At 50.2% G+C, this 27235-nt stretch overlaps 1 protein-coding gene across 9 annotated transcripts in view; it reads left to right on the forward strand.

The window, feature by feature from the left end:
* The first annotated feature begins 6245 nt into the window (after positions 1 to 6245).
* ANK1 (ankyrin 1) overlaps positions 6246 to 27235 on the forward strand; it is a 55279-nt gene continuing 34289 nt past the window's right edge. For 3 of the 9 annotated variants that reach the window (XM_075074696.1, XM_075074698.1, XM_075074697.1), the window contains exons 1-2: positions 10228 to 10311; positions 20998 to 21090. In XM_075074696.1, coding sequence (XP_074930797.1) covers positions 10243 to 10311; positions 20998 to 21090 — 162 coding nt within the window. In that variant the 5' untranslated portion in view covers positions 10228 to 10242. Of the gene's footprint in view, positions 6265 to 10171; positions 10312 to 20997; positions 21091 to 21625; positions 21762 to 27235 lie in introns of those variants that run through there. The other 6 variants (XR_012657407.1, XM_075074705.1, XR_012657408.1 and 3 more) reach the window with 6 other exon arrangements.

Genomic DNA, 27235 nt, shown 5'->3' on the forward strand with positions numbered 1-27235 from the left:
ATGGCCCAATGAGAAAAATCGGAACATTTATAGGCAGCCGTTCCTCTCTGGTGTTTACCTTTTTCTTCTTTCACTGTCTGCCTTGCCCTTTGCAGGATGTGGTGCCAAGAGAGCTTAGTCTCTCACATAATGTGAGCTAATATATAATGAACTGTGTTCGACTTGGGAAGTCCATCCCTTTCCCAGTAAATAGTTGTCCACAAATACTGAAGTCGGTTGTAAGCGAAGAACAGCTTGTGCAGCACTTAGCTAGCCAGGCATTTTGGAGCCGGTGCCTGTGTCCTTTCCTGACATTTCCAGGCAGGAGGGAAATGCAGCGCTGTGATGGGGGGGTGGCTGGCGGGTAGAACACAAGCCGAATACAGGCAGCTGTGGGCAGCTGGATGGGGGGGATGTCAGGGCAGGGCAGACCCTGCTGCTGCAAGGGCTCGCTGGAGGGGGAGGAGGCACTGAGGGGAAGCTGGTGCCGTTCTGCACTGCTGCTCTGCAGGCTCTTAAATTATTCAGGTAATAGTGGCATCTGTATGTGTTTGGCGAGCCTACCAGTTATTGAGATACTGGATGAGGTGAGCAACGTTTGAAAACTTGTAGCATTAAGAAATCTGTTTTGGGAGCAAGTTCTTTCAAACTGTACCCTATCCTCTGTGCCTGGTCCCTTGAACAAGGTGTCTGCCCAAGCAGGGCACTTGCTGCGGACAGGGAGTGAGCCCAGTCTAGAGCAAGCACCTTCAGGAGGATAAGAAGCAAAGGACAGTGCCCTTTGTGAAAGTCCTGGGCTTGATAGCCTGTGGGGCTCAGTTTATTCACGGGAGGAAGATGCCTGTAGTGTGCTGAAGCTGAGGTACAGCAAGCTAGATCTGAGCTCAAAGGAAAGCAGCTTTACGGAGTGCTAAAATTAGAAGTTTAGTCTGAATTATGCTAATTTGTTTTAATTGTCTAAGTATGTCAAGGTTCTTCAGAAACGTACCCTCTCTGTGCTGGTCTGGAAAGGTGCAGCATCAATGGGGGCATGATGGAAGGATGGGTCAAGGATTGCAGAGGTTTCTGGGTTCCCTGCCCTACTTATACCTCTCTAGCAGTCCTCACCTCCAGCTCTCAAAATGCCACGAGGGCAGACTCTGACAATGCTAGCTCTGGACTGGGTAGACCAGGCTTGTTGAAATCTTGAACGAGTAGAGGGCAGCCTCCTGGGTGCAGGGAAGTTCCTGACACCACCTCTCTAGAAGCGGACTGCTCGGTATGGCAGAACCATCTGAAAAGTCACATTTCCTTTCACAGCTGAACTCTGTCATGTTTTGAGCCACAATGCTGCAAACAGCAGCAAAATTCAAGCTCCCTTCCTATTTGCAAACCAAATTTTGCTGACTGGGTGAAACATTAAGCCAGAGCCATACATTTCAGTGTAGGGTCTGCAAATGTAGGGGACTATGTTAACCCTATGGCTTCAAAAAGCTGCATCCTCAGTGAAAAATCTACAGTGGAAGCAAAGCAGCAGGTATCCACTAAAGTGTCTTGGGAGGCAGAGGGAGAGAATGCAGCAGCAGGAGACCATTTAGAAAACAGACGAGGTTTCTATATTTATACAGAGATGAGGAAAGAAGAAGAGAGTGTGTGCGCGTGTGTTTGTGCGTGTGTGCCAGGTCACTGAGAAGACTTCTGTTTAAGCAAAAAGGTACTGCAGCAAGACAACAAGCAGAAATGAAGGCTATGATCCTTCACTACACTGTGGTGACAGGACTTTTCAGGGCTTGTAGGGTGCATTCACGTGCAGATGTTGGACCTTTTAAATGGGAAATGCAGAGAACAGAGTGCCGAAACCCTTTGCAGGGTGTAAACTATGTTAGATTTTTAACTAATCTAATGGTTTCTGCAAAGGAATAATAAATATTTTTATCTTTTTACAGTGTCATTTGTCCAGGAAACTAAGGCTTCCAGTTACTCTGCAGGAAATGCATGGTGTATTCAGAGTCCATTTAGTTCTGTCATGATGCCATGCCTGGAATGGGGAGCATTGTGTCTTTCCCAGGACTTGCATGATTACAGCACAAAGCAAAGAGTAAGATAAATGCTCTGGGAATGCGCTGTTTTGGTGGGTGAGACAGACAGGTGTGGGGTGAGCTAAGGACAGTTTCAGCTTTAACAGTGTACTTCCTGACTTGCACAGACCATCTCTGAACACCGGGAAGATACTGCCCCTTTATGTGGATGCCCCACAGGCGCTGTGCCGGTATCTGGCTGCGGGCCATGGGCAGCAAAGGCACTGGCCTATCAGTGCGACTGATCCATCTAGATCTTCCAGTTCTAATGCCATGACATCTGGTGCTTTCATGGACCTTGGGGCAGTACAGATGCCTGGCTTCCCGATGCAGTGCATGGGATGTACTCTGAGGGTCTGCCATCTATTTTAAGTCTAGAGTCCGTGCTGTCACCTCACAGGGACTAAGCTGTCTGCTCAGCGCTCTGCTGACTGAACCAGCCTGTGGTCACACGGGGGCTCAGAGCCTTGCCTCGGGCGAGTGTTGTGGGAAATGCTGTACTAGGCTTTCCAAGCATTTGACCCTTCCATCTCCAAACATGCTGTTATTAAACTCAATGGCCTCTCAGATACTTCAGCAGCTTGCCCTCCTTCCGCTCTCCCCAGCTGCAGGCACTGCCTCTCACACCTGAGAGGTGTGTCCTGGCATGTGCCCTGCATACATTGCTCTGCTTGGAGAAACTCTTCTGCTGCACAGCAGATGCTGGTTCCCTCCATAGCCCAGCTGTAATTTGTCATTTGCAGGTTAACTGGTGTGAATGGCACTCAGTCCTTGGAATCTCTTGTGCAAATAGGGAGGGCCCTGGGCAATTTCATTGCGCCATTGTTCTCTATAATATTCTAAAAACAAAGTTAAGCTGGTGTTATCAGCATGTGGAAAGATTAAGAAACTAACAGCCTTTTTAACACCTCGTATTAGTTGGCTGGGAGAAGCAAAAGCTTAACACGCAGCATATAAAAACCGTGAAAATATACTGAAGCACAGGCAATTTCTTACAAGTCAGTTGTCCCTCTTTTTGCAGGTGTCACACAAGCTGTAGGGGTGGAGCAGGGAGATGGCTGCTTTGGGCTGTACCTTGCTTCTGCTGGATAGCATCTGTCAGAGCTTTAGGCAGAGATGAAATGCCAACCAAGGTCTTTTTTCCATTCATGTGAATAGTGAGGGGAGAGAGTAAAGGGGATCTTCCTTCAGTCTGCCTGGGAATCGGCTGTACTCTGTTAATGACTGAAGTGTGAGCTTTTACTGTGTGCTGTAATCATATGCTCACCTCTTCCTTTTCTAGGGTCTTACTCTGCTATTTGAATCGATAATGTTTTACTGTAAATTATTTCCATGGATTTGGTTATTGGAGTAAATAATGTGTTCTTAAATAAGGTGCTAAACTTCAGTAATCCAGTGTCCTTGAATTGCGAATCTCTGCATGGAGTTTCTCGTGCTTTGAGGTGTTGTTTTCTTTCTTACTCTTTCTCTCCTCTCCCTCTCCCTCTCCATTTGCCTTGTGGAGGATGGAAGTACTCAAGCTGGCAGCGGGCACGGAGTGTGGGGTGGTGGTGTGCTAGGGAGCTCTCAGAAAGGGACAACTTACCTCATTGGCTGTTGATGTTGGGCTTGCTTTTACTGCAGTGGGTTATGGTTCTGCTTCCCATCTTTAATGCTGCAACAGAAGTTATATCTGCGGACCACTGTCTTTGACACGGGGGTATTTCAGCTCTAGGAGGTGCCTGCATGGGGCCTGTATTTGGCCTGCAGGCTATAATTTCCTAAGCTTTTTGATTCTTCAGCACTTTTCCCGGCAGAATCATCTCAGCCCACAGTGACAGTAGATTTGGTCCAAGCAAGAATTGCTCAGCGGAGCGTGGCAGGGCATGGCAGCTCTCTTTACACGCAGCTTGGACGTGCCGCTGCACTGATGCACAGCGATGTGCTCCTGTTAAAGAGCAACATGACGGTCAGCAGGCTGACCCCCTTTCTGGGAGTGCTGGGAAGAACGCTTCCTGTCAAGCCCGCTGTCAAATGGCTGCGGAGCTGAGATTGCAGAAAGAGGAGCTGCAGTATCACAGGACAAAAGTATAAAGTTTCTGCTTGCCCAACAGTACTGTATCAGCAAAACTCCTTCTCAAAACTTGTGAACTCACCCCCGCCTGCGGTGAGCTATGCCTCTCAGTCCTGCCGGAGGAGTTCTCCAAGGCCAGCAGCAGCTCAATAAGGCATTTACAAGACTACCTTCTCTCCGTCCAAAATGTGAGGCAGCAGCATTCACTGCCTCCCGACGACGCTTCAGCCGGGATCAGCGGCACTTCCCGCTGGGGCCTCTCAACACACGACGTGATACCACCATCACATGAGGAACGTTTATTCTGCCTCTCTTGTACTGCGACAGACACTGTGGGTAAATTGGCACTACTGGGGCAGAAAAGCTGGCATCTTTAATTCACTTTGCTTCAAAGTTATGCTTTAGCGCTAAGAGAACTGTGAGGACACTTAGAGCAAGCTGGTCCAGAGGCTGTGCTCACAGCCGCAGCAGCAAAGCAACCTCCTCGTGAAGCTTGGAGATGAGGTCCATTCACTGGAAAGGGGCATTGCACGTTGGGAATTTTAGTCTGAACAGACTTTGCCTCTGCAAAGGTGGTGTGTTTTGTCCATTTTGCTGGAAATAAATGCAGTGTTTCATACAGAGGAGCAGAACGGAGGGTGCCTAGGTAGTAGCATATGAACCCACAGTTTGTTCTTGACAGAAGGAATCTATTATAACATATTAGGAGGAAAAAAAGAGCTCAGCAGAGGAGGAAGCTTCAGAGTTTCCTTTATTGTTCTTGTGAGATTTCTGGAAAAAAACCAAACAAAGCAAGTAACGCTCTTTTTGTCCTCTTTCTGGAGCTGCAGCCACTGCAGTTAGCTCCCCACACTCAAGCTGTCTGCTGTTTACTGCCGATCTTTGCCAGCAGGTTACTGGGATAATATTAAGTTTATTTAATGACAAAAAGTGCCTGGAAAATATACATATATAATTTTTATGTTTAAATTCAAAGAAGTACATGACAAGCCAGTGATATGATTAGGAGCTGCCAGGAAACAATAGAGATTCAAGGAATCTCTTTGGGTGCCCAACCATAAAACAAGGACCTAATTTTGGCTACATTTTCAAAGACCAGCCTGAACAAATACACACACAATCATGTTGCTTGGAGGATGTTGTGCCGCTGAAGAGGCAGTAAGGGTTGCAAAGAGGTAGGAAAACAGACTACAATGCTGGAGACTTTCAGCAGGCCTGCATTCCCAAACACGGTCAGCAGGTGATGCAGCAAAGGAGGTGAAATGAAACCAGTGTGCTCGCATGTCTCTGCCACAGTGGGCATCCTGGCCAAAACATGGTTCTCAACCCCTACCTGCTGGCAGTTGAAAATGGGTCCTCTTTTCATTTGAAAAGAACTTGAGGAAGCCAGAAGAGAAAATTAATAGGTTTTTCTGTACTTCTAATTCCATTCACAGGCATGCACAGCCAGAGTAGTCACTGTAAAGCAGGGATTTAGACTCCCGCTATACTCCAAGAAGTTAAAAGGAGGAAATCTAAAGTTTTTAGGTTGAACAGCACAACGGTAGCCAGCATCCTCTACAGTTGCTGTCAAAGATTCTGCGATGCTTTTCCCAAAATACATGTGTGTGCGCGCGTGCGCGCGTGTGGGCGTGTGTGTGGATTGGCTCCTCTGTTCAGCCAAAACCTTTCTCAGGTAATTGCGTTCTGCTTCCTTCAAGTCCCTTGTTTCTCCGGTTCCTTGAATTCTCTGTAGCATTTCTGCGGTCTGCTGAAGGCTTCCTCCTCTTACTCTGGGTATGTGAACACTAGTTTAGCGAGAGGGCAAATGAACGTAGGGGAACCTTTGCAATTGTGGAGTAGGCTGGGTCTTGAAATGAAAGTGGTGGAAATGGCAGAGTGCGAGACACAGATGTTCTCTCTGTAGAGGACTACTTCAGGTTTCTGTGTTCCATATTGTAAAGCAAATTCTGGCAGAAGTCTAGCATAAAACCCCCTCAAATGTTTCAAATCCTCCTCTGTGCCCTCACATTTCAGAGCTTGGATTGCACCGAACCACCCTAACCTGGTAGCTCCGTAAGGGCACGTGGTATGCAGGGGTCAGTGGCTAGCATTTCCTGGCGCTGACAGCACTGGTTTTTTGCAAAGCCTGGGGAATCCTAGTGCTAAATCCTACCAGAGTATTCATCTTTGAAGGTAAGCGATTGTGCATTCCTTCTGAGCTTGGAGGTGTCCTTGCAAATCAGGGGATCCCTGTGAGCTGCTGCGAGGGGATCAAACAGCCTGCTCTTCCTGCGGTTGGCACAGCCTGTTTGTCACTTGGAATTACTTCCTCCCCCTCCACCGGTGGTGCAGTGGGAGATGGGGACAGCGTTGTGCCACGTTTCTTGGCTCTGCTGGCTTTTCTGAGGCCTCTAACGGCCCTTCCCGTTTCTCCATTAACTGCTCTGTGGCTAGCACTCTTGCGGTGCTCAGCTCCCAGCACTTGCTGCTGACGCTGATAACCTGGAGTAACAGCATCTTATTTTTGAGTCGTTGGGGGCGGGGGACAAGGGGGATTTTTTATTAATAACCCAAATTACCCCGTGAAACAGCAGCTTGTCTGATGTTAAATATTAAACGCCACTAAGTGGGTGAGCCGGAGCACGGAAATAACAGCATGGTGGTAATGTCTTGCTGTGGCAGGAGATGGCAGCGGTGCCTGCCAGTGTGCATTAATCCTTGCTCCTTGGAGAGTCTTCCATCTTCAGGGCAGTCAGGTGCTCCTCCACGCAGCTCCCCAGCTCCTGAATGGCATTTCGCATGCTTTAAACAGATCAGCACATCAAAGGCTGGCGGATCCTCTCTCTGGCGTTGCCATGGCAGCAGCAGCTGAGCAGATTTGGATGTTTCTGGGACGGGATTGTGTTGCTGGGTGCGTTGGGGCAGAGCGGGGCTGCTCTCCGCACACCAGCGTCCAGTGTCATCATGGACATGAGCGTGCCTGGTGATGCCAGTGGCATGTGGATCTCTTGCTGTGTAACGGGACCGTCTGCCCCAGTTTAGGGGGGCTGTGATGCAGACCTCTGCATCTGAGCTGCTCACCTCAGCTCCCTCTAGTCCGGGAGAGGAGGAGAGAGTCTTCCCATGCTGCACCGCACGTGGAAGTAGGTCAGCTGAATTATACCCTCAGAAATGCTCGTTTCTCTCCATTGGCTCTCAAGGGAGCCGAGACAGCAAGCCCTGCTTCAAGTGTTGACCCTGTAGGTGCCTAACACTGTGACAGTAAGCCTGCCCTCGGGATGTCTGCCTCAGGTGCCTCTTCTCTCCTCTGCAGCTCTGCACATGCTGGATGCAGTGGATTTCCAGAAGCGAACATAAAGCTGAGCTTTAAACGCTGTGAAAATATGACATTGGTGTGGCTGGGCAGCACACTACAGCAGCATGATCAAGGTGTCTGCTCCTGGCCCTCACTGTTACTCTGTCAAGCTGTGTTTCCTTGGCAAAATGTCCCATCCTCTTTATTGTGTGCTGTGAAGTTGCCCCTGGGAACTCACTGCTGTTTGTGAGCATTCCTCTTTTGGGTGATCCTGGCACCTCCAGCCAATGTCTGCTGAGGGGACAGGCACATGTGTGACTTGCTCTGACGTGCACACAGCACATGTCCTTTGAGGGCGAGGTGGTGGGCGCTCACGAACAGCTGAGTGGTTTGACCATGGAAAGCAGGCAATTTCGAGCACCCAGCCTGCTCCTTGCGCTTCCACAGCATCGACATCCCACTGCCAGCCTTGTGGCCTCAGCACTGTTGGCACTGCAGACTAAAGGAGATGATGAGGTGGTAGTAATATGCTGTACGATGGTTTGTGGTGAGTATTGCAAACTGTCAAATTTCGGTGCAATCACCTGAATTACTTACAAAGTCTTCTGCAGCAAAAGGTGCTTTTTGTTTTCATTGCCTCCATGCACACAGTATTAACTTCTCCGCTTCCCCAAGGTTAGGCTCGAGTCCCCAGTGAGGCTGGGGACCCAGGGCTTCTACAGACAGGGGCATTCCAAAAGGTGTATTTATCTTCTATGTAATATCTCTGAAATTATGCTCTTGCAGCGGAAGGTATCTCTGCCCATGGCAGGGGGGTTCGGACTAGCTGTTCCTTAAGGTTCCTTCCAACCCAAACCACTCTATGATTCTATGATAAATGCAAAAAGGTGTGCTTCTGTTACCCATCTCTGAGAGTCAGGTAAAGTGCCTGTCTCCAGAGGGCTACCATAGCACTAGCTGTGGCCTATAAAACATGCTTGACTTAGGGCATAATTGGACTTTTTCAACAGTAATTTCCTGCAGAAGATCTGGCTGAGGATCTGGGATATGTCTGGTCTCTGTGTGCAGGGGTCCGCTCTCAGGAGCTCCTTCCTTATTGCAGCATGTCACAGCGTTTTCCCAGGCTGTACGTACGTTGTCGCAGTTCTGACCTGTACCTGCAGGTGCAAGACAGGGAGCTGAGGTGCAGATCAGAGAAGAAGAAAGGCAGGCAAAACGATGTTGTTGACAGCAGTGGAGCAAAGACCATGAAAGTCATTATAATAAATTCAATTTTCTCTTTGTGCGTTTACCCTGAAGTAACTCTGAGCTGATTTTGCTGCCAGGCTGCAGGAGACCTGTGGGAGAACAAAACCTGATTTGTTCTGTAGCATGGATTCATAGGAGCGCTTTGGGATTCTCTGCTGCTGCCTGGGTGGTGACTTGCCAGTGCCTATTCCCTAAACTCTGCCTGGTCCTGCTCTGCAATGCAGAACTGGATGCTGGACTGAGAGCAGGAACTGTCATCCACTGCTGACACGCACAAGTTTTCCAGAGTTTAGATCATGGTAAGCTGATCCAGGAACCACCGTTCTCTGGTCCCATTTTTGCTCCCTTCCACTTCCACATGTGCTTTAGTTCCCTGGCTCTAAAATCATAGAATCACAGAATGGTTTGGGTTGGAAGGAACTCTTAAAGATCACCTAGTGCAACCCCCCTGCCATGGGTAGGGACATCTTTCACTAGACCAGGTTGCTCAAAGCCCTGTCCAGCCTGACCTTGAATGCTTCCAATGATGGGGCATCCACAACTCCTCTGGGCCAAATGGGGGTAGCTGAATGAGTATGTTCAGTCTGTGCTACTCTACCGGCTCAGGAGCAGATTAAAATGTGAGAGAGTGTGCGATGTCCTTCCTTGCCACACTCCACTAAGGCTTCCTTCATTTACAGGTAGTGCTGGGGTGTCTCTCAGCAAGGGGTTACAAGCTGGCACCAAGTGAGTGGGTTTCAGCACGGTCGGGAAGGGTGGGCAGAGCACAGGGGCCAGCTCCTGCCAGCCCTGAGAGCAGCCTGCTCCCCACTGCTGTGCTGACAGCAGCTCCCAACTGGGAGAGCAGTGAAGGGGAAGGAACAGATGTCTTCAGGCTACCTCCTGTGCTGCTGCTGTGTCCTTGTTCTACCCCGCATCCTCCTGGGCAGGCAAGCCCAATGCGCTTGCTGGAGCGGTTGGAAGGGCCTCCGCACGGCAGTACTGACACTCCGGGACGGTGGCTTAGCCTCTGCAGATGCTGAGCTAGGCTCGCTGAATGTCTCAGCCGGAGGAAATTTCAAGCAAGCGTGACTCCAAGAGCCAAGCCTGCTGTCCTGACCTCTGCTTAGCAAGGGGACTTCAGGGCATGGTCTGGTCTGTCTGATGCACGATCTCTCTGCAGTAAACTGCAAACCGTCTGAACCCTGCCTGGGTAGCAAGGGGGGATGTGGACAAAGGCAGTGTGCCAAGAAATCTGAAAGCTTGTTCATATGTCTGTATGTCTGTATGTATGTACACTTTTACAGGCACATTAGGCTGCACGGCAAGTGCGAACACCCAGCAGGTTGCCTTGCGAAAGGCCACTGAGGGGCTACCTTTGCAGAGGACTGTTTATCTCCTTGGTTAAGAAGAGTTATGTTTGTTCATGGTGCGTAAGTACGCATGTCATTGGGATTTCGCCATCTTTGTTTCATCATTGTTGTGCCTTTCTCTGGACTGGAACCCTGGCCTCTTTTGGAGGTCAGCTATGCCGCCACTGTACCATGAGGCCCGCGCCGTGTCAGGCTCACAGCACCCATCTCTTGACACTGTTCAGAGTGCCCTTTCCTGGCAATGGCGATCCCTGGTCTTTTCCTCTGAAGTGAAACATGGACGTTTCTTCTCTGTTTCATGTTGCTGCCTGGGCTGACTCTGCAAATGGCCCCACTGTCCTGCTTGTGAGTTCAAAAGCGTTTGCCTGATATTGCAGGAAAAAAGGTTGCTCTTCTACGAGCCCAGAGGTGGTTTTCCAGCAGTTGGATGACATTTGAAGACGAGACAGTATATCGTTTGCTAAGCATGTTATAGGAAGAGTCTCCCCTATTTTCTTTGACCTTTGTGCAGAGTCCTAAGTGCCCCACACTCTGGAGCTGCTTTTTGACAGTACACATTGCCAGATGAACAGTGGGGACTGGGTTAGGGAAACAGTGGTAAGAGAAACTGTTTATGTGGGAACTCCGTGACTTCTAAACAAGAGTTGCCTAAGTGAGGCTCATAGGGTAGGTTTGTGAAAGAGATTTCGGAAGAGCCCTCTGTGGCGTGGCAGGGTTGGTACCCCCTGGTGTGGGTACCTAAGTGCTGCAGCACAGAGGTCCAGCCTTCCCGGTATAGCGGCTTAGGTTATCCTAAGAAGTAGGTAAATGAGCCATTGTGAAGCTGTTGCAAATAGATCAGGGCTGGTTCATGGCTGCTACGTTGCGGCGCGCGCAGCTGATGTGCCCAGTGGTGGGACAGTTTTGTCTGTACCTGCGCTGTAGTGATGGTGACTGCTAGCAGCTTTGTGCTGCTGGGAGAGTGCAAGTTGCAGGTGCGTGGTGGGTACCTTTAAGAGCAGAGCTGGAGCAAGTACGATTTGTTCAGATCTCATTCTCAAGAGGAGGACTCAGCTAGTCTCTGAAGAGGAGCAGTTGCGCTGGTGTTTTGCAGGTGGCAGGGAAAGTTCACCTCCAGCAATAAACACCCTCACATCTGTATGGTAGCCGACAGAGCTTTGAGGAGCAGGATCCAGAGAGGCTTTGTTCCCAAATTTTTACTGCTGAGTCTGGGGAAAAGTGCTGATACTGCAGACACTCAGTTAAAAAGGTCCACTGGGAGAAATAAAGTAGTTGATCTTCAATTTTAGAACAATACTGAGACTCCCATTAGCTCTGCTAGGTCAGTGGAGCTCTATCCCCATTCCTATTATGCAGAGCTGCTCGCTTTCCAAAGGAGTGTATGAGTGAGTATTTCTGGGACTCTGGGACTCTGCTTCTGTCATCCAGAGGCATCTTATGTAATTGAATTAGACCTTAGGAAAAGCTACTGTGCGATGAAATCATCCTAAACGCTGATCAGTGAGAGCAGGGCTGTGGGCATACAACAGAAATGTGCACCTCTTCTGAATCATTTGTTAATTACCCTTAAATGGAACTCATGGGTTTCAAGATTTCAAGTGGATTTTCTGCAGATCTGCCAAACTATTCTTCAGAGCACTGCAGCAACTGGAGAAAGGCGCAGGCTGTTGTACTGTGAGCAGGGTGCAGTAGTGTGAGCTATAGTTCTTGTTGGAATGTCCCTATCAGCCTGTCCAGGCACGCCGATGGTGCTCAAGAAGTAAATGAATCAATGGTATCCGGAAGAGCAAATCACGATGAAAAGTTGCACGTAGTCATCAGAACATGGATGGATATGCATCCAAGAAAGCATTTGGCTCCTTTGCTTGCTCAGCAAGGTGATGACCAAAGGCTCGGGCTTCCAAGCTCTTAGATGTGTGTACAGGATTGGGCTCTGGGAAGGAGTAGGAATGTGCAGTTGCACTCCAGACCTCAGGGCATTAACTTTTCAGTTCAGAAGGTTTGGATTAAGCCTTCAGGAAGAGCAAGGACAGAAGGATTGAGAGGCTGGAAACGTGTTGCAGAGCTGCTCTCTGCAAACAATTGCATCTTTTGGGCCTGTTAATGTTGCAGCATTTGTTGTGCTGGTCAGCGTGCCTTGCTGCCATGTCACGCACAGCCACTCAGGAGTTGGATTACTGCTCTGAGTGGATTTATCGGTGGGGAGAAGAAGCTGCTTAGAGTCAGCTGCTCCACCCTTGCAGAAACTGGCTTTCCCTGAGCCAAGCGCTGTGGGTAGAGAGGCTGTATGTGTGCGCTGCCCGCCGAGACAGGGCTGGCACCTACTCCTGCTGATGGCAAGGTGTGTGGTGAGCAGGCGTGTGGGGCTGAGCACAAAAATGTCTCTGGCTGCTTCCTTCATTTGCAACTTCCTGTGGTGGTTTAAAACGTGGCCTTGAGCTCAGATAGTTACATGTGAAGTGCTTCAGTTATAGTCTGGGAAACAGTAAAAACCCAGTGTTTTTCCACCTTCACCCCGCTCAAAAGGCTCATTAAGTTGGAATTCATTCTGTTCAAGTATTAAGTGCCTTGGGGTAAAAACAACCACACACATGGTACGTGCTTCTACTAAATAGTAAAGCATCAAATAGCAGTGGAAGGAAATAATGGGAAATGGGGACTCTGCCCCAGACTTCTATCTTGTAATGGCCAAGACAAAATCTGCAGCCTTTATTTTCTGTATCTGTAGCTGTGGAGGGCCTGACCTTGGCACTCCGTCTCTTCCAGAAGGCGAAGCAGTATTCAGCTCTGATTACTGCTCAGGGCCCAGTTTCTGCTCCTTGGAACTTCCCTGGCACCACCTGAGCCCAGCTAACGGTGGTCTCTCTTGGAAGTCTCTTCTCATGTGGGTTTTGTTAAGGGGGCCCTTATGCACAGGGGCAGCTCTAGACACATTGCAAGCTGGTTACGGGGGCAGCAGATTGCTCATCCAGGGCAGCTCTGTGCCGCTATGGGCGTACCAACCTTATCCGTTTAGGCATCACCTCTAGAAGAGAGAAAGGAGTGACTTTGTGAGTGTGGAGTGTGCTTTTGGTGGAACCTGAAGCTCTGAGCTCCTGGGAGAAGAGTTAGTGCTTTGTTTGGGTTTTGGGTTTGGTTTTTTTTTTTTTGGGGGGGGGCAGTTCTTCGGGTTTTGGTGGATTTTTTGCATGGGAGGCAGAAGAGCAGGGACAAGTCCTGCTCTGTGAGCTGCTGCAGTATAAATATTTCATCATAATCTCAATTACTCTCTCTGAACAATCCCCAGGAGCAAATATTAGTGACAAATGCACTTTGCTAGCACTTTATAGTTTTCACACATATTCTTTGCAATGCCTGTGACGGACTTTGTTGTGGATGGCATAACCCAGTTGTTGTTGCTTATCCAGCTCCCAGGAGCGGGGTGTCTAAAGACCCAGATCAATTAGCGATATGCAGAGAACGGAGACTTCCCGTGATTTGTTTTCCTTTGGTGGTACCTTGACTCTGTGACCACAAATTCATGGTAACATGCAGCACAGCACTGCCACTGTCACAGATGTTGCCTACAAATGGCTGTGCTTACGATTCCACCAAGCTCTTGCTGATCCTCCTAAATGGTTAATCCTGCCCAGCTGCACGCCAGGTCTGTCCAGAGGAAAAAGCTGAACAAGTTGCAGCTGACTGTGGTGTGAACATCGATTGGAACTAGTTTCATTTTTGGTGCAAACCTTCCTGCCTTGTTACTGATATCTCAGCCCTTCATTAAACTCCAGACACCATCTGTGCCAAATCACAGGTGTACAGCTAGTTTTGTTTCTTGCTGTGAATATTAAAATAGAGACTTAGTCCTCTCCTCTGTGAGCTCTGTGCAGAACTCTGGGAACCTGGCAGAATCCTCTGGAGAAAGAGGTGACAGGATCGCATCCCTCATGCAGCGCTGCTGTAGTTCAGCCCCAGTCAGCAGGTAAGCACCAGGCAGCTGCTCGGTCACTCCCCCAGCCCTGTGGGACGGGGAGAGAATCAGAAGGGACAAAGTAAGAAAACTCGTGGGTTGAGGTAATAACAGGTTAATAATTAAAATAAAACAGCAATAACAACAACAACAACAATAAAATGCAAATAACAAAAGAGAGAGGTGAAACCTCAGGAGGAGGGAAAAATCCCAAGCCACAAGCAATGCAACTGCTCACCACCCGCTGACTGACGCCGCTGGTCCCTGAGCCGCGACCGCTGCTTCCCCCGGCCAGCTCCCCCCAGTTAATACACTGGGCGTGACGTTACATGATATGGAATATCCCTTTGGCCAGTTTGGATCAGCTTGCTTGGCTGTGCCCCCTCCCCTCCCGGCTTCTTGTGCCCCCGGCAGAGCATGAGAGGCTGCAAAAGTCCTTGACTAGTACAAGCACTACCCAGCAACAACTAAAATATCAGTATGTTATCAATATTATTCTCATACTAAGTCCAAAACACAGCACTGTACCAGCTACAGTGAAGAAAATTAACTCTATTCCAGCTAAAACCCTGACAGGTGCCTGGAGGCTGAAGGTTATTCTTGCTGGTCCAAGCCCAGAAGAATATATTTTGACAAATCTGAAGAGGTTTACAGAAATGGTTCCTAAGCTCTTGTCAAGCTGCCTGAGCTAACACGACTGAGCAAGAACATCTTGGTGCAGACCATGGCATCTAGGTATGTGGCAGACCTCAGAGACCAGCTGACTGCTGGGAATAAAGGTACACTGAAAGTGTGGGGTGAGATCGAGTTCTTGCTCTCCTGCCTGATGCTCAGCAGCAGAGCAGATTTCTTTCCAAGAGGAGCACAGTGCAACCTGCCAGATAGGGACTATGCATTCATCTGCTGTCGCAGGAGGTCAGTCTGCGCTGCCTCCAGGCATGCACTACAGCCAAGTGCTGGCTCTCTCTCCACCTTGAGATCCCCAAACAGGCATAACATTTAGGCATCTCGGTGGATCTGTAATCTTGCGGTTACAGCAGGACCAGTGGATCCAATAGGATCCATAGCTGGGATGGATTAACTGCAGCCTGATAAGAGTCTTCTTACATCTTTCAGATTGGTACCTGCCTGAGTGAAAGAAGAAATCTGCACCATAAGCAGTAATTAAGAAGTGATTTGCCCTTGGACCATATTGTGGGCGTAATGCCAAACTCTGAGTTCCTAGACTGGGATTTTTCAGATTCAGGCTGAGTTACATGATGTTTTTTCACTCTCAGAACTGCCTGGTCTCTAACAGGGGGAAGACCAGTGGATGTTAATCCTGTAGGCGAGATGTCTTCTGGTGCACTGGATAGGCGAGCTTGATGCAGGGGGTGCTGAACAGTTTCTGTCTGTGGAAAAATCTTCTTTGCAGCCAGGATAGCACAGAACTAAGTCACATCATATACAGTGGGCCATGAATATCCTTTTTCTCTGGGAGCTCTGCAACTCTTCTGTGTCTTCACTCTGTGAAGCTGACTTCCTGAGTTTTTGTGCCTGAATGAGTATAAATAAGATAAATCAGTGTGATGAAATTTTCAGTTGCATTGCCTGGCTCATCCAAATGATGAGCAAAAAGAACACTTTACGTCTCATTTCATAAGGTGCCAGAGAGGCACATGCTAGGAAGCTGTCCGTCTGCTCAGTATGCGTGCGGGGAGGGGCAAAGGGTTGCGTGAACATCCCAGTTTTGGGCTCAGACTTCTTCCTGTCCAGGAACTAAATGGTGGTTACGCTGGCACGAGGCAGCTGTCTCTTGGACTAAGAGAGCAGGCTGCTTCATCACCAAAATCATGCCTTTGGAGGCAACAGTTCAAGAGTCAATAGTTCAAGAAAGACAACCTGAAGAATGTCTATTCAATTTATATTTCTGTATTTCCTTTGGTAATCTCACAGCTCAAATAGTTCTGAACCATTAACTCAAATAGTTCTGAACCATTAAACAGTTTCTTAGATCAGGCGGATGACAGAGAATGATTTCTTATGTCTGTTAGCTGCTAAGCTTTGCAAGCCCAGTCCATTGGATTTCTTGCAAGTTTTCATTTGTCCCATGATTCTGGGTGGCGGTTTGTAGACTGATTAGGGAAGAAGTATTTGTACATTACCTGTGTCTGTGTGTCGTTCCCCCCCCCAGTAAAGGAGATAGGCAACTAGGGAGAGAACAAGGGCTGGAAAATCTGTGCATAGCAAATTTTTGTCCCCCTCCCACCGCTTAACATTGCACAGCTCCTCCTCTGACAGCAAGCTGCAGAGCAGGTGTCAGTGCGGGCCCTTCACATGCTTCCTCTGTTGCTCATGGCTGATGACTCCAGCACTTTGGAAGCTGAGGGATTAGCCATCTGAGAGGTGAGGCACCAGCAGCTCCTATGGACTTCCTGTGGAGTTACGGATCGCCGTGCCAGAAAGCACAAATGCCACAGGAAAGCAAGCCTCAGCCTTGCTGTGCTCAGAGGACAGCCTGCTCTGAGCAGCAGTGTCCAGTTCACACTGCACAGCATTGTTATCTGCTTATCTATGCCAACATCTGCTGTTCTCTTAACAGGAGGAAGCAGCCCGGCAGAGGCACTGTTTTTCATCCCAACTTTCTCCTTGCGTGAATCTGAATACCTTCCATTATCCATGGCTGGGCAGCAGTAGCAGGGTTGCTGGGGATTTAAATTATTCAGTTGCTGACTCAGCTTTAAAACTGCATTCACGCTTCCGAAGATAACAGCTTGTCGACCAGAACCAGGGAGCCTAGCTGCTCCTTGGAGCTCCGGCAGCTGACAGGAACACAGGGAGTGTTTTCATTTGTAGGCAGAAAGGGGACATGCCGGGGTAAGGGGGACCCCTAGCACACCCTTGTCCTTGGTCCAGGAGGGAACAGTGAGCGCTCAGAGAGGAGCAGCTCTCCTTCAGTGACTTCAGCCCTGGACCCATCCTGGCATCATTTTTCAAACTACTGAATGCCCAAAGGGCTGCAGTCTATTCCCTGAGCAAAAGCACACGCTGTTTCCTCAAAATATTGAAGCCCGCTGCTAAAGTTGTTTACTTTTCGCCAAGGTAATGTGTTTAAGGTTCTCCGCTGCACGCACTACCCTCCCCATCCCCTTAAATGAAAGGAAAAGAACAGCTGAGGACAGACTAGCAGCAGCCAGTGAAGTGTCTGGTGCTGGGAGATCACTTCTCTAGTTACATGGAAGATAACAACACAGAGGAAGGAGCCTTGCGTTCCTTCACAGCTACATCATAGTGCAGTTCAAGAGTTTCTCCAAAGGTCAGAGGCAGAACTTTGTATCTTGAAAAAACAAAACTATTTGTAGCTGAAGGAGTAGTTTTCTCAGAGACCTCCTCTTCCTTCTGAATTTCTGACTGAGAGCTTCTCTCTGCTCCACCAACTCTGTCTGCAGTTGCTGCTGGGATCCAGTGGTTTATCTCAGGTGTAAACCCAGAATGCAGTGGCCCTGGGGCACCAGGGCTGCTGAGTCTCATCTCAGGAGCCATCTCAGGACAGCAGAGGGAGAAATTATTTTTACTGTGGGAATGATATAGTGTAGCATCCAGGCAACAGCACTTACGGCAATACTGCAACCCCGGCTCGCAAAAGCCCCTCGAAGCCCACGGGGGGTGCACAGTGGCCTAAGTGGGAGTTGACAGTTATTATTTGCTGCAACTCTTGGCCACTTTTTCTCAACATGAGTTTGCCCTTTCTTAGAGAGTATTCCTCTTGTGCCCATTGTAAATCATTTCCCTTTGCAGAGCCCCCAATTTAACGCTGGGTTAGCTTTTGTGGGTGCAACATGACACTGACCTGTACGATCTGAGAGGCCTTTAAGGGGACGTCATATGCTCAGATGTCACAAAGGAGAGGACACAGTATAAAATCTTAGGGAATGAGCAACTCGGCCAATCTCTGTTCAGGGTCTGGAAACAGGTGAGCGTTAGGGAACTACCTGAGACCTTAGTCTTTTGAGGTGTTTTCATGGAAATGGAAATGACTAGCTCTTGGGATTAAGAGCTAGTCATTTAATAGAACTGTATTTCTTATTTTTCAAGCTCTCCCAGGCTCTGATTTCTCAGACAGGATTGTGCCCATACTGTTGGTTTCTCCAGAACGGCAAGCTGTGTCAAAGACGTTACTGTTAAGTACAACGGGCAAGATAACAGTGACAAACTGCTAGTAAAGCAGGTTGCTCTAGGGTATTGGTTTTCAACACTGATACATGCAACTTACCTGTCTGCACTTAGATAGGCGGAACTATTGCAGGTGAGTGGTAATGAGCGAATGAGACCTAGTGGGGGATCAGTGGAAAGTGTTCAGAAAAATATGATTAACAAGGGACAGCAATTAATGTAACAAAGAGACCAGTTCCCTCAGAGATGGAATCCGTGTCAGCTCCACAAACAGCCAAAGGAAGACATGGTTATTAGCGTATTACATACTTCAAGGCAAAGCGCTCTGTTCTCCCCCTTCTTCAGGGAAGGCAGGAAGCAGGCATGTACCTGCCACCTCACAGGACCCTGTTCTCTCACGCTCCTGCAATCGACTTCACTTCTAGAGCTACAGAAATGTGACTGATAGTAGGGTTAACCCTGTAAGCTCCACACAGTTGCTTCAAGACAGATATCTAGGGCCCTGAGATATGCCTACCTGCCTCAGCTGCTGCTCCATGGGTCTGCTACAGCCCAGTATCCCAGCCCACGTCACGGACAGCCTGGGGCACCTCAGTGACCCGAGCTCTTGCTGCCGCCAAGCACCTCCTCTGAGGTGCAGAGAAGTCGCTGGAGGGCCAAAGCCGAAGTACCCTGCGGTTACCGCCACAGTAACCACAGCTATTTCCTGCCCTGCACACAGTCACAGGGTTTCCCTCCCTCAGCCTTGCTGCGGCTGCGGGCGTATGATGTGCATGAGGGAATCCTGGGCCGGAGCCAAAAGGTAAGCGCCATGTCCCCTCCTGCGCTGCGAAGGGCTTACCTCTCCACCCTCATGGGGAGGACATGGCATCACTGGGTAGCTAGAAATCTGGAGGACTGCTAAGTCCTCCATCTGAGCCTGCTCATCCCTTGCAGCCAAAGGGTTTGCCACCCCAGGGATTATCCCATCCCTGAGTATGCCTGAAGTGGGTTTGTGAAAATCACCGCTGCTAGTGCTCACTAGTGCCAGAGGCTGCACAAATCAAAGCGGAATCCTAGTCCTTGCCTGAGAGAGCAACAGAAGTGCATGGGTACCCATTCAGCAAAGAGGTGGAGCAATCTCATGGGCACTTTTACACTGTTTTTCCCTGAGGTGTGGTAGGAGGTAATCGCAAATGGATTGGAGGGCACAGGTCTTGTTTCTAGGTCTTTTTCAAGTGTGTCTGTAGGACACACCTGGGGGTCCTGGTGGGGGGAAGCTCAACATGAGCGAACAGCGGCTGCTGCGGCCAAGAAGGCCAACAGGACGCTGGGTTGCATCAAAAAGGGCATCGCCAGCAGAAAGAAAGAAGTCATCATCCTGCTCTACTCAGCGCTGGTCAGGCCACACCTGGAGGCCTGTGTCCAGTTCTGGTCCCCGCTGTACAAAAAGGATGTGGCCAGGCTGGAAGGGGCCCAGAGAAGGGCCACCAGGATGATCAGAGGACTGGGAAGCTGCCGTACGAGGATGGGCTGGGAGAGCTGGGTTTGTTCAGCCTTGAGAACAGGAGGCTCAGAGGGGATCTCATCCCCATGTACCAGTACTTAAGGGGCAGCTACAAAGAAGATGGAGACTCCCTTTTTACACGGAGTCCCATGGAGAGGACAAGGGGGGATGGACACAAGTTGCCCTTGGGGAGATTCTGACTGGACACGAAGGGGATATTTTTCACAGTGAGGACAGTCACCGTTGGAATAATCTCCCCAGGGAAGGGGTTGGCTCAGCCACATTGGATGCTTTCAAGAGTCATCTGGGCAGGGTGCTGGGCCGTCTTGTCTAGACTGGGCTCTTCCTAGAAAGGTTGGACTAGATGATCCCTGAGGTCCCTTCCCACCTGGGATTCTGTGACCTGGAGAAAGTTTGCGTTATGCTGAGGCAGCAACTTTGAATAGGCTCCTAAGCTCTGGCTGGCAAGGTCTTGTCTTCAGGGTGCAGAGGACTCATATTTGCATTCATGACATGCAGTTATGCAGGGGGGGGAGGGAAAAGCAGGATCTGAGACATCGATGATGTTGCTTTGTAGGTTCAGAGCAAGAACACTTTTTAGAGCAAATGCCAGCCAGCAGTTGCAGTGCCCATCCTTTTGACAATTAACATTTGAGCTCTAGCTGAACTGGAGGTGGAATCTATAATAGCTTAAATACCAGAGGGAACCCAAACTTCCAGGGAAGTGCTGAATTGCACTGGACAAGGGGAAGCTGTTTTCCTTAGACTGAGGTAAGGACTCTGCTTTGCTCTAATGTTTCAACGTGGCCTTTGCTCAGTATAAAAATCTCAATTTCTACATAATGCAAAGCATTTTTCCATCCTAACAGGTTCTCTTTATCTACTTTTCTTGCCTCTCAGCTGATATAAGCTTTCCCAGCGGTGGGCTGGGCTGTTTTATAGGAATTCCCTAGGATTCCCTAGGATTATAGGATTCCCAGGATACAGCTGGCAGGGCTGTTGTATTTTCTCTCTGAAGCTGCAAGTGTCACAAGCTGTATTTATCTGTAGGCTGCCCAGGCCTTTCCAGGTGTGATCACCTCGTGGCCTTGCATTCACTGTTTTGGCCCCAGTGGCTGGGAGGAAGTATTTTGGCCTTCTTCAACCTGTAATTGGCAAAAAGGGCGAGGTGAATAGTAGCTGGAAATAGAAGCCAAGCCGTGCAGCTCCCCTGCAGTCCCCCAGTGCCTTGTCAAGATGGCCCCGTTTGGCATCTGGACCCACACTGGGGTTAGCAAAACACCAGCAAGAGGGTGCCTCCTGCCATCCAGGAGTGCCAGGTGAGCATTGCTCTGTGGTGTGTCGCCCTGACCCTGAGGACGAGGAGAGGGTGGGATGGGAGCGGTCTCCAGGAGGTCTGTTCCTTTGAACAATTGGTGTGACTCCCTTGCGTGTCTTTCAGAGAGGGCATGCACCAGCCACTGTGGACCCCTTGCCTTCTTGCTGCAAGCAAGGATCTCCTGAAGGGATGCTGGAGCAGGAGTCTGCTGTGCAGGTAGAAGGGGGGAAGGGGCGCGTTCATTGTATTGCAGTAGGCTCCAGGCCCCACAAAGCGCCTGGTGCTGCGGTCACTAGACTTCATTTGCCACTTCGGTTCCATCTCAGTGTCCTTCATTTGGGACTGTGCCCAGCCAAGGTCTGCAGAGACCGGTGAAGTCTGGGGTCTTCTGCTAATTGCCTCTGGCCCAGCCTGCTTTGTGCAGCGCAAACCAAGAGGCAGTGTGGTTGTGGCCACAGAGCTGTTCCATTTTGCTTTATATTTCTGAAGCTTCATCTTCCCTTGTGCTGTTTGAAGAGCAGGTTCATGCACATGGGCTCCTCCCTGTTTACAGCTCACAGATATGTTTATGAAGTGTGCCTCAGGCATGACGCTCACTAAACACTTCACGTTCAGCCTGGCAGCTCTCCCCAAGCCCCTGACGTGGGACAACCTGTAATCTCCAGACTCCAGGCAGGAGCCTCCCCGTTGTGCCAGCATGCAGACAGGCAAGTGTGAGTGGTGATAGGGTGCAGTCCTACTGCTGATAAACCTCTTCCAGACTGGCTGCTCACACTTGGTTTGTCTGCAGCATCCAGTGTAAGTGGGCTGATCAGAGCTGCAGACCCTGGCTGCCCAGGGTGAGCTGACTTTCTCCTGCAGCGATGACATGCATGCATTACTTCAGGGTGAGTACCTGAGGGCATGGTCAGAGGCTCTCTGGGCAGCACTAGGGGGAGAGGGATCAGGTCAGTTCTCAGGGTGTTGGTTTGCACGTGGGAGTTTAGGTATATCCTGGCCAGTAACATGGACTTAAGCCTGGTCCAGAGAAAACAGCCCTTGTCCCCAAAAGATTGCAGCTAAATGGACCATAGAATGGCAGGAAGGGTTTGCTGCCCTCTTATGTTGCTGGGAACTTGCCTAAGGTCATGCTGGGAGCCAGTGGCACAGCCTGGCATTGAACCCAGAATGGCTAGGTCCCCCCGGTGCTGTACTCGCCTCGTCCCTCTCACCACTGCTTTGTTGGCAGAAGGGAGGTGCCCCCAGGTGTTGGGGGTTTTTTTGTGGCATTGTAATGGTAAATGTCGATTTCTGTGTTATCATCTTTCTTATTTTACCCACCCGAATCTCTGGGACAGGTGCACAGGATGACGTTTCCTTCTAGGCACGGTGCTGCACTGGCTCTGCTGCAGAGCAGGTGGCTGTGCCGCTATGGCTTTGCTCGCATGTCCTCACCAGGGATCAGCTGGCAGAGATATATTGCCAGGCCTGTGCTTCAGGTGCTTTCCTGTCAATGCTTTCTTCCCTGCATGGCTTCCGGAGGCTGCACCCCGAGCGCTGGCCAGACCAGTCTGGCTGAATGCTGCTAGCAGTAAATCTTCTGCCGCCACGGCACAGGGGCTGTACTGCGATTCCTCACAGTGTGCAGATCCTAGCAGAAAGCCCCCTTCTCAGCGCTGTGCTTGTGCAGGCAGGCAAAGCAGGTGTGGACTAGCCCTGCGGAAGCAGAGATAGAGAATGAGCCAGAACAGACCGCAAAAATTAGGAGCAGTTTACAAGCATCACTAGAAAAGAGGAGGAAGTTTCTCCACAAGGCACCAGGGCAGACCCTGATGGCATGGTCTGGACTCCAGCGCATCTCCTGAGCGCAAGGGCAGTGCCCAGAGCCCAGGGCAGGCTGGAGGCTGGTCTGCAAGGGGTGCCTTAATCCCTAGCTTGCATCAGGCAGGCTCAGCGCACGTCTCTGCTTCCCCCCTCGCGCTGGTAACTGCTAGAGCCCTCTCAGCTGCCCAGTGTTCATTGCACACACCTGCCTGAGCCATGTCGTGGTCCAAGGAAGGAAGTGCATTAGGAAAGTAGGAGATAAAAAGCAGTTACTGTGCTGCTGCATCTCTCTCAGCAGCTGCAAACCCCGTTATGTTGTTAGAAGAGGTGTAGTGCCTGAGCGAAAAGCTCTCGTGTATTGTCTTCAGTCACAGTCTATATATTTTCTGGTGAGGTAAAAATAGCTTTTCTTTTTCAGGATATGCAGAGAGCAGAGGCTCCTGCTAACATCAAAGGAGAGTGACAGCTTTCCCCTGGGTGTGCATGGCCTCAGCTGGCAGGAGCAGTAGCTGTGTTAATTCTTGCCTTGCTTTGGCTCTGTGTGAAAGGAACAATGTCCTGGTCTCCAGCTCCCTGTTCAGCCCTCTGGGCCAGCCCCTGTTCCTCTCTCCGCTCATTGCGCCTGGACCCAGCACTGTACTTCATGGCTTGCAAATGATAGAACAAGCTCTTGATGCTACTACTTAGAAAATCATAGAATCATAGAACTAAGGTTGGAAACGATCTCTAGGATCATCAAGTCCAACCATCAACCCAACAATACCATGCTTCCTAACCCATGCCCTGAAGTGCCACACATTTTTTTGAATGCCTCCAGGGACGGTGATCCCACCACCTCTCTGGCAGCCTCTTCCAATCCATCAGCAGCCAGTGGGAACTGGCGGGCAAGCTTTCATAGAGCTGTAGGCTGTAGCACCAGGGGATCCTTATCAGAAGGATCGGTCTGCTGTGTAGGGGCAGCTCCCAAGTCCTTGCTCCATGCAGATTAAGCTGTTTCTGGTATCCACCCTCCTCACAGTCCTGAACCTGTTCCAGCTTCAGCAGCTAGCAAAGGCGACCTGTGAGGGGGGAAGGAAGGAGCCAAATGGCGACCCAGATGCTGTCTGTATCTGAATAGGCTCAGCAGGGATGAAGTTAACCTTGGCCCTGAACTGCACCACCAGTGACAGTCCAGAACTACCTCTCCTGTTAAAAGTACATACAAACGGGCTTTCTGAAAGCTAGTTACTCGTGATTTTGTGACGATGGAGGATTGGGCATGATGGAGCGGCCAGTCTGGTGCCTGCGCCGGAAAGCTGGCCCGCTCTTCAGTACTTTCAAAACACCAGTTGACATGTTGCTTCCCTTCCCACAAACATGCCAGGGGCCCTGCTTCTTTTGCTTTGGGATTTCTCCTCTGCCAGTTGTGCCGAGGTCTCTTCCAGTTCTAACAGCCCCTTGCTGCAGGAACGTCAGCAGATATTTCATTCCCTGCATGCTCCAACTCACCTGCGGCAAGATGGTTGGACTCCCCCTTGCCTATTCTGGTCTGGGGCTCCCTGCTGGGCATGTAAGCCATTGGGCTCTGCGGTACATGGCGTGGGGAGGCCTGGGGCCATTGTGAAATCTCCACTCGGCAGAAAGGAGCATGGTCAAAGGGTTTACTCAGGCTGGTGTGAGAAATGAGAACAAACTTGCTTGGCAGATGCCTTCCAGAGATGACCTCTTGTGCCTTGACCCTCATCAGTCCTATTAAGATCTGCAGACCTGTCCTAAATCATGTGGGCGGGGATGAAGATGATGAGAGAAGAGAATTTGGGGATATGGATTTATCCTTTTATCTGATGAATTTTCCTGATGCTTTTGCTTTTCTCTTTCATCTGGGTTTGCAGTATGTGACTTGCAGCCTTTTCTCTGTGCTCCACTGGCTGCCTGCCTGAGGCTCTGCTACTATGGCCTCTCCGGAGATGCTGTGCTCTGCTGAATGCCATCTTCTACTCAGAAGGCAGAAACTTGCCAGTAGGTTTTGTTTCCACTGCAGGGACCACTGAGAGTGTCAAGTTTCTGTGAATACAGATAGGAGAGAAAGTTCCTGTAAGGCAGAGAGTGTGATTTCTGTTTCTGGGCATTTTGAGTTGAATCTCCAATTCAATTTTCCTGATCTTCCCTCATCATCTTAGAGAGACCCTAGGAGCCATATTTGACTGTGCTTAATCTTAGGAGCTGTTTTAGTGTGTTTCCAGGACTGACATAGTCTTCTCATCTGATTAGAAAGGATCTAGGTTATCACCTGCAGAGCTGGGCATTTGATGTGTGCAAGGCAGGGAGCTCCAAATGAGCTCTGGCTCCCGAGAAATCCCTAGGTTGGGCAACTGGCTAAAAGTAAACCACTACACCAACATAAGGTTTTGCTGTCTCTGCTGGAACCAATGCCTCAAAGGTGAGGATCATGCCCACTACTGGACACAAGCACAAGGACTGTTGCAAGTTTTACTGCACTACCTCCCCAGCTGGGAGCACTGACCTTAGGTTCCAGCACCCTGGCACTAGCAACTGGAAGTGACTGGATTGCCTCCTAAATGTGAGTTGGACCTTTCCACACCTTCTGGGTAGGGTACCCATAGCAATACATGGCTTTGGTGCCAGGATTCAGGTTTGCATCTCACTGCCAGTCCTGGGGCTCTTTGTCTGTTGGGGTGATTACCTGTTCCCCAGCCTGCCAGGTGTGTCATTGCCGGAGCTTCCCTGTCCCCTGCTCCACGAGCCTGTGTCAGCCTGGCTCAGTGTCCCCCTGCTCCCTGGCAGACTGGCCACAGGCAGGGGGAAGTGTGTCTGCTTGGCCGGGCTGAAAGCCATGGCTGCCTCCCTCAGGTAGGGCCAATGGTCAAACTGTGCCTTCCCCTTAGCAGCAGCACATCACTCTTGAAGGGACTGTGGCCCTTCTGTGGCTGTTTTTCTGCTGTTCACGCAGTTTGCACATCCCACTTTGCAAGATGCCTCAACTGACATTGCTGCTAATGCGCCCCAGAGAAAGGGTGGCACATGTTGCTCCTGACAAGGGGTTTCGGGAGGCTGTTAGAACAGTGGAGCTGCAAACAGATGCCTGCAGCGTGCAGAGCAGGAGCTGCTAAGCTCCTTGCTGGAGGAGCACATGGCTTCCAAAGCACACAAAAGAGACAAAAGAGTTTGAAGACACAGAGTTATCATTAGTGGCAAGACTCATGAGACAGTGAGAAACCTGTGTAGTGGTGTAATTGCTTTCAAGATCTTTGCTACAGAGCGGCCATGGGGAGCTTTTCATGCAGCAAAGCCTGCTGCTCCTCACTGTCAATGTTTTCCAGTAGCTAGGCTTGGAAGAAACAAAACTAAACAAGTGCCAGGGCTGGCAGGAGGGTGCCTGCCCCAAGGGCAGTGTGCATGGGCCTGGTCCACATCCTTCTGCCTCTGGCGTGCAGGGGCTAAGGCAAAACTGCCCCACAGCCAGCTCCTCTCTGCTCCCAGGCCGGCATCAGCCATGTGGCTCAGCAGCAGAGCAGACCCAAGCTTCCCGGCCGCTGGGCCTGACTGCTGTTTGGCAGGAAGAGTTTTGCTCCCCAAGGCATGGGAAGTGATTTGTTACTTGAAAGTCTGCATTGCAATTCCTCTTCTCTGGTGTAAGAGCAGCGCTGTTCTTCAGTGAGACCAGAGGCTGAAGATATGCGGCAGAGACCAGGGAAAGGGAAAGGCAGGTGCTGAATGATGCGGCTGAGAGTCGAGGCCCTGGGAATTCCCTGTAGCACCGCATGTTCTCGGCTGCGGGGCAGCTCCGCCTGCGCGATACCTCTGGGTAGAGGGACAAGAAAACACAGTCCATTTCAAAACAACTCACAGTGAGCACAAGCTCCCCCACTCTCCCCCCTCTGTAACGAGTCCTTGCAGGGCTTCCACTGGCGTAGGAAATCAGCTGGTTTCGAGTGTCAAATCATTTGTTTCCACAGGCAACAAGAATGTCTGGTGGGTGCTAGCAGCCTCGGACAGGGTGTGCTCCCCCTCCCGCGCCTGTACCGGGGCCTGGTGGTTGTGTGGGGCGGCAGAGCTGCTCCCCCGGGACTGCTGGAGTCAGAGACTTGTTGGAAAGTCCCTTTCTTCTGGCATCTTTGGCCCTGTCCATAGCAGGACATGTTCCCAGGCAGTCCCACAGACCTGCGTGCCTATCCTTGCAGTGAAGGGGTCCCGCCACCTCTGGGGCCCCTCAGCAAGAAGCCAGCTCAGCCCTTCCTCATGCCGGGTGCCGTATAAACAACAAAGGGGTTGCAGTCCCTGCTCAGACTGCATTGTTGCTCCGGCAAAAGACCTGCAGAAAGAAGAGACAAGTGGGCAGACAGGGTAAAGAGGGCAATGTAGCAGGGTGCACGTGTGCCTTTTACCAGTCTGGAACAGCGTGGCGACTTGCTTCTTGCCTGTCTTTGTGTCCCAGAAAACACTGTGATATCAGCACTAGTCCCTGAACTCATTTGCACTTGGGAATCATCTGCTTGCAGCGTTTAGCAGCTCGTCCAGAGCGGGCTCCAGACAGATGTGGCCGCCTTTCACAGAAGGA

This window comes from Phalacrocorax aristotelis, chromosome 24 (genome assembly GCF_949628215.1).
Source record: "Phalacrocorax aristotelis chromosome 24, bGulAri2.1, whole genome shotgun sequence".
In the NCBI taxonomy this organism is placed as follows: domain Eukaryota; kingdom Metazoa; phylum Chordata; class Aves; order Suliformes; family Phalacrocoracidae; genus Phalacrocorax; species Phalacrocorax aristotelis.